The sequence below is a fragment of the Sebastes umbrosus genome, chromosome 2, assembly GCF_015220745.1.
Source record: "Sebastes umbrosus isolate fSebUmb1 chromosome 2, fSebUmb1.pri, whole genome shotgun sequence".
Lineage (NCBI taxonomy): Eukaryota > Metazoa > Chordata > Actinopteri > Perciformes > Sebastidae > Sebastes > Sebastes umbrosus.
Window position 1 is genome coordinate 2,384,969 of NC_051270.1, and position 12,908 is coordinate 2,397,876.

A 12,908-nucleotide genomic window follows, 5' to 3' on the forward strand; every position below is an offset into this window, starting at 1 on the left:
TTGACTTAAAGTAAACAAATGGAAGAATGGTTTAGACGCAAATATTTTTTTCTGTAGAACTGAAAATCTGCTGATTAACACAATTCTCATGGCAAAATGTTATCTACACAAAGCCATTTATGAAATCCTCCCATTTCTAACGCTTTTTGTAATGAATGTCACCTATATTATAAATCCCTGAAATATGAGTTTAAATTCTGTAAAAGAACTTAGTTTGAATACCCTATATACTAATTTATATTGAAGTTTAGATTGATTTTTTTCCCATTTACTATTTATTTAAATTTATTTTCTTATTTTTTGTTTTACTATATATAGATACACATACATATATGTATACATATACATATATATATATATATATATACTACTCAGACACATAATAATTTATAATTTATTGATACTGTGTTCAACCTGCCTTGTTTCTTGTTCAATAAAGAGGGAAAAAAGTGACCTGAAAATAATAACTGTTAATCACTTAAAAATTATTTGGCTAAAATATTAATATTAATGTCTTTAGATACTCTAGCGTCAGCATTTACTTAAAAGTACCAAAAGTAAAAGCAGAATGGCCCATTTCATAATAATGTATAATATATTATTGATGCATTAATTTCCCCCTGGGGATCAATAAAGACCTATAATATTACATTATGATTTATTTGTTGATTATATGTTGTATTATTAATCTGAATCAGCTGTAACTACAGGTATTAAATAAATGTAGTGGAGTAAAAAGTAAAATATTTACCTCTGAGATGCAGTGGAGTAGGAAGTAGTAGAACATGGTGGAAATATTCAAATAAAATACAAGTACCTTAAAATTGCACAGTACTTGAGTAAATGTACTTACTTTGTGTAGTTACTTTCCACCACTATATTACATTTACTTACCAACCAAAGCAGTGGCATTTTAATTAAATGATTAATCCTTAAGTATTTTATCAATTAATCGTTTTAGTAATTTTTCAAACAAAACTTGCTGTTTTTCTGATTTACAGGATCGTAAACTGAACATTTTTGGAGTTTCGGACTGTCAGTCGGACAAAATAAGACATCCGAAGACGTCATCCTGGACTCTGGTAAATAATAACAGCCACTATTTCTGTCATTTAACAGACAAAGTGATGAGAAAGAAACACTAACATTGTGTTTATTAAGTATTTTCCATATGAATTTTTTTTTTCTTTTACACTGCATATGTGTACATATCTTTGATATTCACCTTGTTATAAGTTCATAGATACCAAATACTTGATTGTGCTTCTTGTAGTTTCTGAGAGCCATTTTCTTATCATACTATATCTAGTATTTGGGTACAGGGGACTACTGTTTTTTTTCCTAAAATATAACAGTCTAATGCAAAAATAGTGTTCACATGTGCCCAAATACTAGATATACCATGATAAGAAAAACTCCCTTTTCAGCCAAACAGTCATCAAATGAAATTAAGAATTTTAGTTGCGGGCACAAATACATTAATTGAAATGATTCCTAATTATTAAAATAATCCTTAGTTGCAGCTCTAATTTGAATTAACAGACATGAATTCATGTAGTAGACTACGCTGTGATGAAAACAATGTACACCTTTATTTTCATAAGGGTGGTTTATTTTAATTGTCTGTATACAGTATGAACAGGAGTCTATATTGATATCCATTATGTGTGAATCCAACGCTTCATTACACTCGTTCACCTCCAACAGGAGGTTCTGAAGCAGACTCACCAGGACTTAAACCATGGCACAACCACACAGCTCCCCCCCATCCCGTCCCACCCCGCTGTACTTCCCTTTGCCCATGATTCTTAAACTCCAAAAACCTTCTTTTTAAATATACTGCAAATATTGTGAATATAGAAATCCACACAGTAAACTAAAGTACACAAATGTTTTTACTTTATGCCCGACATAAACCAAACACATGAACTTTGAGGCTACTCTGATTATTAATCTGCTGAGCGTCCGGTCCGGACCAGGACGAGGCTAGGATCCCGTTGAGGATGTTACAAGGCCAATTCTTCAAAAACATAAAAATAATTACTTTTTGTTAGATCTATCGCACAGTAACTAATGCAGCTAGTTTGTGGCAAGTGAGCAATATAATGCTTTGAAGTCTTGTCGGGTTATGATAAATCCTCCTGGAACTGAAACTAAAAGCGCTTGCAAAATACTGCAAGCTCATTCATAGTGAATACAAAAGCAGGTAACATAAGCACTATACAGTTTTCAATGTTTACATAAGCGTATACACACAATCTATAATATAACAGAGTAGACTATGCCATGAATCAGTAGTCATAAATATTACATTGTGCATGTTCTATTGCACATGTCAAGTGTTTGTATGACATGATAGGTATGGGTTAGTTACCTACATGTCATTTGTTTTAATACAAAGATGCAACAACACAGATTTCATAGGACACGGGCTATACATTTTCACAAATCCACTTTTTTTTCTTCTTCTTAGGATGTTTTTCCTAAATAAACCAAACCTATAATACAACAGTGATATTAAAGTGTGATAAATATTCATGCACAAACAGATGATACTACCTAAGATCTAAGTATGTGAAAAGATACTGCTGCACAAGCCAGCCGCTGTATACGGATGGGAGGGTTCTCTCGGCTAAACTGGACATGATATTAACAAAAACACAACGTGAAGTGATCGGTAAAAAAGGCACATGGATTTTTAGAGGAGCTTACACATGAGCACACACATCTGACAACTGTCTGGAAGTTCTTTCCATCTTTCTCAACAACAGAAGTTACAAAACAGACGATCACATGCAACCACAGAATAAGGTCCCACACTCAGCACTAAACAAAACCGTGATCTTCCCACATTTTACGCCTCTTTTCATTCTGTTCAAGTTTTTTCTCCATGTGTTCCAAAATAAGACGAGGGATCCTAGTCGCCTCTATTGACTCAGGGTGTTTTGTCATTTACTCAACTAAGGGTGAGGATGAATTCAGTCTAAAAATCATTAAACATAATGGGTGCATGTTATAAACTACAAATGGGAGAGCGGAGGCTGGCACACGTTGCTTTGAGGGTAAATGTCATGTTTGCTACCCAGGACTGAAGAGCAGTTCAGTTCATGGGATGCATTGAGCTTCAGGGAAACTCTCCCCCTCCGCAGTGTGCTGGACTGTGTGCTCCTGCAGAGCTGTGAGGTCAACAAAACGCTCCCCGCACCACACACACTTAAACTGCGTCTCCCGCGAGTGCACGCTCTGGTGCTTGGCCAGGTGCTCTCGTTGCTTGAAGCTCTTGTCGCAGCTGGCGCACTTGAAAGGCTTCTCCCCGGTGTGAACTCGGCGGTGGCGCTGCAACTCGGACGAGTACCTGAAGCGCTTTTCACAGTCGGGACATTTCAGCGGCTTCTCGCGGGTCGGATCGCAGCGGTGCTGAACGAACTCAGAGGACGACACAAAGCGCTTGTCACACAGGGAGCACTTCAGCGGCTTCTCTGTACAGTGAGAGTTCTGGTGGCGCTGCAGCGTCGAATTCTTTTTGTAACCCTTGCCACACACGTCGCACTTGTAGGGCTTCTCCACCTCGCCGCCACATTTGTGCCTCAGCAGTTCTCCTGATTGGCTGAAAGACTTCTGGCAGGACGCACACTTAAAGAGACTTTCCATACCGTGAACCTGCTGGTGGTAAAGCAGGTGGGATGGCTGGAGGAACCCCTTATCACAGAGGTTACACTTGAAAGGGCGATCAGCTGGGTTTTTGTGAGTGCGGCGGTGGCGTACGAGAGCGTACTGCTGTTTGAAGCTCATCTGGCACTCCTCGCACTGGAAAGGTCGCTCCTCTGAGTGGGTGCGTTCGTGCTGCCGCAGGTCAGACGGACGCTTGAAGCTCTTCCCACAAGAACCGCAGCGGAAAGGTCTCTCCCCTTCCGGCTGGCACTGATGGTGCAAGAGCTCGGACGACTCCTTAAAGTGCATCTCACACAAATTGCACTTGAAAAGGTGCTCGCCCGAATGAGCGTACATGTGTCGCACAAGGTGAGAGCGGTGCTTAAAGCTCTTCTCGCACACGGCGCATTTGTACGGCCGCTCGGAGCTGTGCGTGCGCTGGTGGTGCGCTAGATGTGAAGACTGGCTGAAGCTTTTATCACAAGTGTCACATTTGTATGGCTTTTCACCAGTGTGTACTCTCTCGTGGCGGGTCAGCTCTGACAAATGCCGGAAGGACTTATGGCACACTGAGCACTTGTATGGCCGGTCGGGTGAAGAGGCCTCAAACGCAGGTGGAGACGAGGCACTGATCGCTGCACCGCCACTGGACGTCTCACCAGTGGAGGGCTGCTGGGGGTTGGCAGCTGACGAGGTCGGGGTGACGTTTCCAGAACCGGGCCGGTATGTTTTCTCACAGATAGAGCACTTCATCGGGTTGTTTCCATTGCCGTGCGAGTTGTGATGCTGGGCCAACGAGGTGAGCAGAGAGAAGCCCATCTTACACACACCGCACACAAACGGCTTCTGCTCCACTTGCACACACTGATGCTCCAGCAGGTCCGTCGCCTGGCTGAAGATCTTCATACACTGGGTACACTGGAAGGACCGGTCTTGGTTCACCATGCACTGGTGCTCGTGAGGGTTGGCCAGGTGAGATATGTCATGACCACAGGCTCCGCACTTGTGCCCTCTCTCGCCCCCTACCTGCAAGGAGGGCTGCTGGGCTTGAACCGTGAGCTGCTGGCCGTGCTGGGGCTGCTGCAGGGATGCATCTGGCTGCAGGACGACTCCGTACACGGTGCAGCCCAGAGGGTTGTCGGCTCCCTGGGGGAGCGTGTGCACAACAGAGGGTGGAGCCACTGCATGTTGCTGCTGCTGCTGCCACGCCTCCGTCATTCTTCCACTTCGCATGTAGGGATTCAGCTCCGGTTGGATGAGGGGGGTTCAGTGCTGGACTGAAGAGGGTGGATTTAAAAAATGATAGCCAGCACCAGAGAGTAGCTAAGTGCTTTATCTGTGTTCACGTCCTTTCAGATAGGCGAGTAAACCTAAAAGGGAAAAACATACACAGCAAATTAAAGTCATATTGCAATGAGTACATACAATGCAGGGTGTTAATATAAGATAAAATAAGATAGAACTTTATTAATCCCGAAGGAAATACTTGTGCCAGAGATTGCTCAAAAATACAACAAAATTACAACAAGTTCAAGTGTATAAAATAAAAAAGTACTATTTCTAGCACAAGTGCCCAATAGAATAACATGAAGTAAGATACATTAGGTAAAATGAGTAAATAAGATAAGATAAAATAAATAAAAAAGGTAAAGTAAGCTAACAAACTGAAAAATAAGTAATGTTGCACATTAATATTGCACACAATGAACAGTGATATTGCACATGAGAATGTAAAAAGTAGTATTGCACATGATATTGATATTAATATGAAAGTGCAGGACTGATGAGCTGCCAACATGAGCCATTATAAATGATGTAAAAGGTATGTTTACATTGACAGCAGGTGAACATCCTGCATCCAGTCTGTGATGAGAATACAACTGAAACAAACCACCTCTTCTAGCTTGAAAGGCCTAAAACTTGTTCTTCTAGTATTCCTGAAATAGCTCTAATATGACTATGTTAGTATAATGATCTGTTAGACCCATAACACGGTGAAATGTACATCTATTAACGGAAACCTGCTTTAATAACACAGAATAAACTGCTACACCAGAAGCTGGGCTTGGTGTATTTCCTGAAATCCGGCACGAATTTAGCAGTTAAATGTGTATTTTAAACGTTTAAACATGATGTAAATATCTTTATTATATGTATATATATTTATCTGGAGATAAAGGTTAATTCCTACATGGTTATTTAACGGTTTCAGGATGTAACAGACGTTAGCTTGTCGAAACTAACGGCTAACAGCTAGCTCCAGCTGACTAACGTTACTAAGCAACCGGACTTCCGTTGAGATTATCAGCCACTATTTCACATTATAAAACGCATTAATTCCAGTGTTTGTTGTTGTTAATAACTTAGCTACAACCAGGCACAAGCGACCGAAGCTACAGCCGTTTGAAAGGCCACAATAACCGGGTTTTGACCGGGATCCGTCGCTGCTAAACGGGACCCCGGATCGGACTAGGCCTCTCCGCGGAGCTCACCTCTTCCAGAGAGCAGAAAAACACGTATTTAGCAGTTAAATGTGTAACTTAAATGTTAATACACAATGTAAATATCTTTGTCATATTTATATATATTTAACTGGAGAGAAATGTTAATTCCTATATTGTTATTTTAATGGTATTATTTCCAGTTTCAGAATGTAACAGACGTTAGCTTGTCGAAGCTAACAGCTAAGCTAAACGCTAAGCTAACCGCTAAGCTAACGGCTAGCTCCAGAGCTAACGTTACTAAGCAACCGGACTTCCGTTGAGATCAATAGCCACTATTACACCTTATAAAACGTATTAATTCAACGGTTTTGTCGCGCTATTATTATACTATAATAACGTATCTACCGACCGAAGCTACAGACGCTCTCTGAAAGGCCACAATAGCCCGGGTAAATGGACCCCGGAGCGGACTAGGCCTCTCCCCGGGGCTGCGGGGGGAAAACTCACCGAAGCTAGCATGCTAAGCTAACAGCTAAGCTAACAGCTAACAGCTAGAAATGTAAAGTAAATGTGTATTTTAAACGTTGTTAATGTCTTTATTATATATCTATATTATTTCACTGGAGATAAAGGGTTAATTTCTACATAGTTATGTAATGGTATTCTTTCGGTTTTCAGGATGTAACAGACGTTAGCTTGTCGAAGCTAACGGCTAAGCTAACAAGCTAAGCTAACAGCTAAGCTAATCGCTAAGCTAACCGCTAAGCTAACAGTTAGCTCCAGAGCTAACGTCACTAAACAACCGGACTTCCGTTCAGATCATCAGCCACTATTTCACCGTATAAAACACATTAATTCCGCTGTTTGTCGCGCTATTATTATAATATAATAACGTAGCTACAACCAGGTAAAAGCGGCCGAAGCTACAGCCCGTTTGCGGCTCTCTGGAAGGCCGGTATAACCCGGTTAACGGACTCCCGGACGGGTCTAGGCCTCTCCCCGGAGCTGCGGGGGGAAATCTCTCCTCCTCCAGCGGAGCCTCTGCAACACATCTGCAACAAAAACACCATTTCAAATCACGATGACTTACTGGAGCCGCTTATGGATGTTTTGCACAGCCGTCTTCAGCCTGAGGTCGACGAACCGTCGGTGCATTCAGAGCTCTTTGGAGAACCGGCGGTGGAGAGGCTGCGGGTGAAGCCGGACGCCATCCTCCTGCAGACGGACGGAGACGGAGACGGACACCGGAAACCGCCGCCGCCGCGCAGTGGAGCTGCTGCCGCCGCGAAGCTGCTGCTGCTACAGCCGCTGCTGCTGCTCCATGCTGGAGGTGGAGGTGGTTCAACCTGAAAACAACAAGCCGAGGAGGAGAGAAACTGCTCTCTGAGTGAGTTTGAAGTGCATTCACACAAACACAATACAAGCACGAAAAGATTTGAGCAAATATATTTCTTCAGTAGGACAGTAGGGGGGAGTGTTTCTCTCCTTCAGGACATGTAAACACTGAAGAGTCTCAACTGTCATTCTGTCACTGATTTACACATAAAACCACACCATTATCATAGAAATCAACAAAATAAGTTTATTATATTATTCATTTAATAAGTCTAGACTATCTGCATCTATCTGCACTACCTGCAACCACCTTTCCTAACCACTGATGCACTTTAAACTTTAAACTTACCTTACACTACATCCCATATACCATTTTATAGACTGCACATATTACATCTATTTATTGTACACAACATTTTTTTTATTGACGGACGGTACACACTATGTCCATTCACTATGTATATTCTGTATTACTATTTATTGTTTTATAATCTTTTTGTACACCTGTACCTCTGTACCTGCGCTTTGCTGCTTTGACACCAGAATTCCCCCCCGGGATTAATAAAGGTTCATTTTATCTTATCTTATCTTATCTTATCTTATATCTTGAATGCATCATCTCAGTGCAAAAAAGTACTCGCAGACCTCATATTTTTTGAGTTACAGCTGCTATTGGGAAGTCTTCACACACCTTTAAGTAAAAGGTGAACTCTTCATTATAATTATATAAACCTATAATGAGAAAATAAACAATAAATAATAGTTTTTTTTAGTGCATTAAACTAACCAACAAGTGGTTGTGGTTGAAGTTTAATTATTCACCGTTTTACAAATAAAACCACACCATTACCATAAAAAAATCAACTAAATGAGGTTATTATATACTATTATATCTTGAATGCATCATCTCAATGCAAAAAAAACACTGACAAACCTCATATTTTTGGAGTTACAACATCTGTTTTCCTTTTAAAATATATTAGGAAGTCTTCACACACCTTGGCGTCAAATATGACATGTATATATAATCCTAATCATAATTAAATAAACCTGGAATGAGAAAATAAACTAAAAAAATAATAGTTTTTTAGTGCTTTAAACTAACCAACGAAGTGGTTGTGGTTGAAGTGAAGTAGTTCTACTGCAATTTTCTAAATAATTATTCACAGATTTACAGATAAAAGCACACCATTACCATAAAGAATCAACAAAAATAACTTTTATAGCCTTATTATATCATTATTATATCTTGAATGCATCATCTCAGTGCAAAAAAAGTTGCAACTGCTATTCTCCTTTTGGTGTATTAGGAAGTCTTCACACACCTTGAAGTAAAAGCTGAACTCTTCATTATAATTATATAAACCTATTATGAGAAAATAAACAATAAATAATAGTTTTTCAGTACATTAAACTACCCAACAGTATATCTAAATACTTGCACCTGCTACAGCATTAAAATTCCTCTCACACATGAATGCATCAGTGATAATCTAATATTATAATGTGTACTGTAGTATTTTAAATATTTGTTATACTTTTACTTGAGTAAAGGATCTGAATACTTCTGAATACTAAACTGAATACTAAAAATCACTGCCAAAGTTGAAGTGGTTCTACTGAAATACCTTTTATTGACTTATTAGGTTATTATATCTTAAATGTATAATCTCAGTATAAAAAAAGCACTCACAAACCTCATATTTCTGGAGTTACAACAGCTCAATGTGTATTCTGTTGTGTGTATTTGTTGTGGAAGTCTTCACACACTTTGAAGTAAAAGGTCAACTCTTCATTATAATTATAAAGCGCAGCAATTTGACTGAGTGACCTCTGAGGTATCAACCTAATTAGCAAACAAAAAAAGGGGAAGTTTCACTTCCCTTTGATGTAACCTGGTATTTAACCTCAGGGTGGAATGGTTATCATGTTTGTCTGACACGTTTTTATTTTTATGATTTTAAAAGTCAGTATTCACATTTCCTCATTTCATATCTGTCATTTCTCCTGCGTGTGATTAATAAAGTTTATCTAATTTTATTTTATTGCTTTTGGATGAATATGCAGTTAGGAAGAATGTCCATAATAATCCCATGATGAGGAATACATTTATATATTATATTATATTACTGTATATTATATTATATGTAAATTTATATTAGAATAGTTGTTTTATAAAAGCGTGGAAGTGCGGTTTTTGAGGTACTTGTACTTGAGTAGTTTATTCGTCTGCTGTACTATTTTTCAGCGATAAATACATACATATATATATATATATATATATATATATATATATATATATATATATTTGATTTATTTGACAGCTTTAGTTACCACTTATTTTTCAGATTTTAAAATCATATGAGAAAATGAAATATAATTAATTGTTTTTATGTGTGTGTTGTGTAATAGTATGCAAAATACTTAAAATTAGCTGCACCTGCTACAACATTAAAATTCCAATTACATATTTATGCATCAGTAATAATCATCTAATATTGTAATATAAAGTAATATTTCACTCACAGGGGGGTGGGCCTATTTTTCTGCATAATAGGTATTTCTACTTTTCATACTTCACGAACCTTTAGCTGATAATATTTAGGAGCAGAACTTTTACTTGTAATGTAGTATTTTAAATATTTGTTATCATATATTCAACAGTCACACACATGTAAGTGGAATGAAAGTAGCAAGATTTAAAAAAAAAAAAAATGTTTGTTAATACTATTTGAATGGATTAAGAATAGTTTGACAAAGTGTAAGGCTTGTTTCATCAGACATTTCATATGTTACAGTACTCATATTAAATCCCCTGCATATAACCAAGAAGAAGTCTCAGTAGATTTTATACTATAAGATGTTTCCAAATCAAATAAACACGATGCTTTCACTTTTACAAGGCAGTAGGCCCCTATTGACCCACATCTATGGTGCTTATAGTGACAAATAACGCCTATTTAATGACCCGGTAACAGTTGAATCAGGTGGGTTGTGGCTGTATTGTAAACAATATCTCTGTTGTTAAATATCAGTGTTGTGATTAATGTGAACGTGCTTCCTTCACTTACCTCGTGTAGTGTTAAATGTGTCATGTCCATTTTCAAAGGGGTCCCTTGACCTCTGACCCTCCAGATGTGTGAATGTAAATGGGTTCTATGGGTACCCACGAGTCTCCCCTTTACAGACATGCCCACTTTATGATAATCACATGCAGTTTGGGGCAAGTCATAGTCAAGTCAGCACACTGACACACTGACAGCTGTTGTTGCCTGTTGGGCTGCAGTTTGCCATGTTATGATTGGAGCATATTGTTTAATGCTAAATGAAGTACCTGTGAGGGTTTCTGGACAATATCTGTCATTGTTTTGTGTTGTTAGTTGATTTCCAGTAATAAATATATACATACATTTGTATAAAGCAGCATATTTGCCCACTCCCATGATGATAAGAGTATTAAATACTAAAAAATCTTCCATTAAGGTACATTTTGAACAGATAAAAAATGTGCGATTAATATGCGATTAATCACAATTAAATATATTAATGATTGACAGCCTTACTTTAAAAACACAAAATGCTATACTTCTCATTTTAGACTAAAAATCTTACACAGCACATGGATTTTAAACATCTATCAAATTAAGCAAAACGTCCCACAGAAGGTTTATCAGAGCATCACTGGATTTTAATCATTTCTGCATTTTAAAATAAAATAGTTATGTTGCTAATTTTGTGAGTATTTGTGGGACTTTGAAAACTTTCTAAATATGCTGTATTATAGTAAAAATAATTGTGGTTAGTTTTGTGTTGTTAATTGATTTACAATAATAAATATATACATACATTTGCATAAAGCAGCATATTTGTCCACTCCCATGTTGATAAGAGTATTAAATACTTGACAAATCTCCCTTTAAGGTACATTTTGAACAGATAAAAATGTGCGATTAATTTGTGATTAATAGCAATTAACTATAGACAATCATGCACTAATAATAATTAAATTAAATTGAAGGTATTTGTATGTCTGTTTGTAATCTTGAATAACCGTGGTATTCATCACTGGAAAATTCTGCATATTGCCTTCAGAGATGTTTGTTGTGTGCGATACAGATAAAATCCTCTCTCACAGTGTATGTAATGTTATATTATGATAATGACATATATTGTGATATAGTACATTTTCTGCAAAATCAAGTGAGAAACTGTTTATAGATAAAAAAAAAAAAACTCATTGTTTTTGGTGTATCCAGAAAATTAAATTAAAAGTCAAAACTCATATAAAATTTAATATAACCATAAATCCTTGCTGTTATTCATGTGTTCTTCTGTAATGTTCTTCACCACCTTTATGACTCTGAACTGAACGGTCGAGACGGCAGTAATAAACCACACCAAACTCATTAATTTCAAACATTTCATTATTTTCTCCACATTAACTTCGAAACAACCTCATAAACCAAAGAGTAAGAAAGAGCATGCTCGGGCATGCAATGATGTCACAACATGATGATGCCACTGGGTGCGAAGTATAAAACATACAGTAGCAGAGAGTTTCTTTTTAAATATCATTCATTTAAACTCTGGACGTTTCAGTTAATCCACTGAGAGTTTTTAAAAGCTAGCGTTTATTTTACACACTGCTCTCCATAGTCTCACGTAGCCTTGTGTTTGCTGGATTAAAAGAGAGACGAGAGGGAGAAACTCACAAACTGACACCAGATTGAGCAGGCTGAACAAACATGCTGAAAAAAATCTCATCCGGCCCAAAAAGTGTCTGGAAATGACACCGTAGAAACCCCATTTTTCCCTTTTTGACTGGTCCAAAAGGGGGATGGGAGAGAGACAAAACAGTGCATGCCATTTCAGGGTGAAAGGGAGGTGTGTGTGTGTGTGTGTGTGTGTGTGTGTGTGTGTGTTAGGGGTCACCTTTCTTAATGTTGAAGGTTATTTGTCTCCTCTTAGCCTGGGTGTTTAACAGAGAGACAAAGTCTCGCCCCTTCTGGTGGACTCCATGGGACTTTATGTCAGAAAAAATATGAACGGTAGTCAACGGAGAGAGACAAATAATTTGTTGATCCTGTTTGAATTGCACGATGAATCACACATATGATGTTTGTCAATTTAAAACATAATTTTGCAAGTCAGGAAAGTCTCAGTTTGTTGTAAAACTGTTGAAGTATCAGACTGTGAAAATACGTAATTAGAAAGACGACACACCCCAAAGTGTGGTAGTGACGTCTCTCTCTCTGAAGCTACGATGTCTGTGATCAGATAACGGTTCATCTGTGCGTGGAACATAGCTAAGTTAGCCAGCTGACTAGTGTTGGTGACGTGAACGTGGATTATGTTTTAAATTGACAAACGTCATATGTGTGATTCATGGCGCGATTCAAACGGGATCAAAAAGATATTTATCTCTCTCCGTTGACTACCGTTCATATTTTTTCTGAAATAAGGTCACATGGTGGTCCA

General features: G+C 38.1%; 1 protein-coding gene across 2 annotated transcripts; it reads right to left on the reverse strand.

The window, feature by feature from the left end:
* Positions 1–1,590: 1,590 nt before the first annotated feature.
* On the reverse strand, positions 1,591–7,844 carry LOC119476895 (zinc finger protein 319). Of its 2 annotated transcripts, none has more exons than XM_037750525.1 (2): positions 7,186–7,844; positions 1,591–5,021 (listed from the first exon to the last, which is right to left on the reverse strand). In XM_037750525.1, exon 2 carries the CDS (start codon positions 4,882–4,884, stop codon positions 3,106–3,108), a length of 1,779 nt encoding a protein of 592 aa, XP_037606453.1. In that variant the 5' UTR covers positions 4,885–5,021; positions 7,186–7,844; the 3' UTR covers positions 1,591–3,105. The 2 variants fall into 2 exon arrangements, with proteins under 2 accessions (XP_037606453.1, XP_037606462.1); XM_037750534.1 differs by lacking the exon at positions 7,186–7,844 and adding an exon at positions 5,484–6,204.
* Between the last annotated feature and the right edge of the window lie 5,064 nt (positions 7,845–12,908).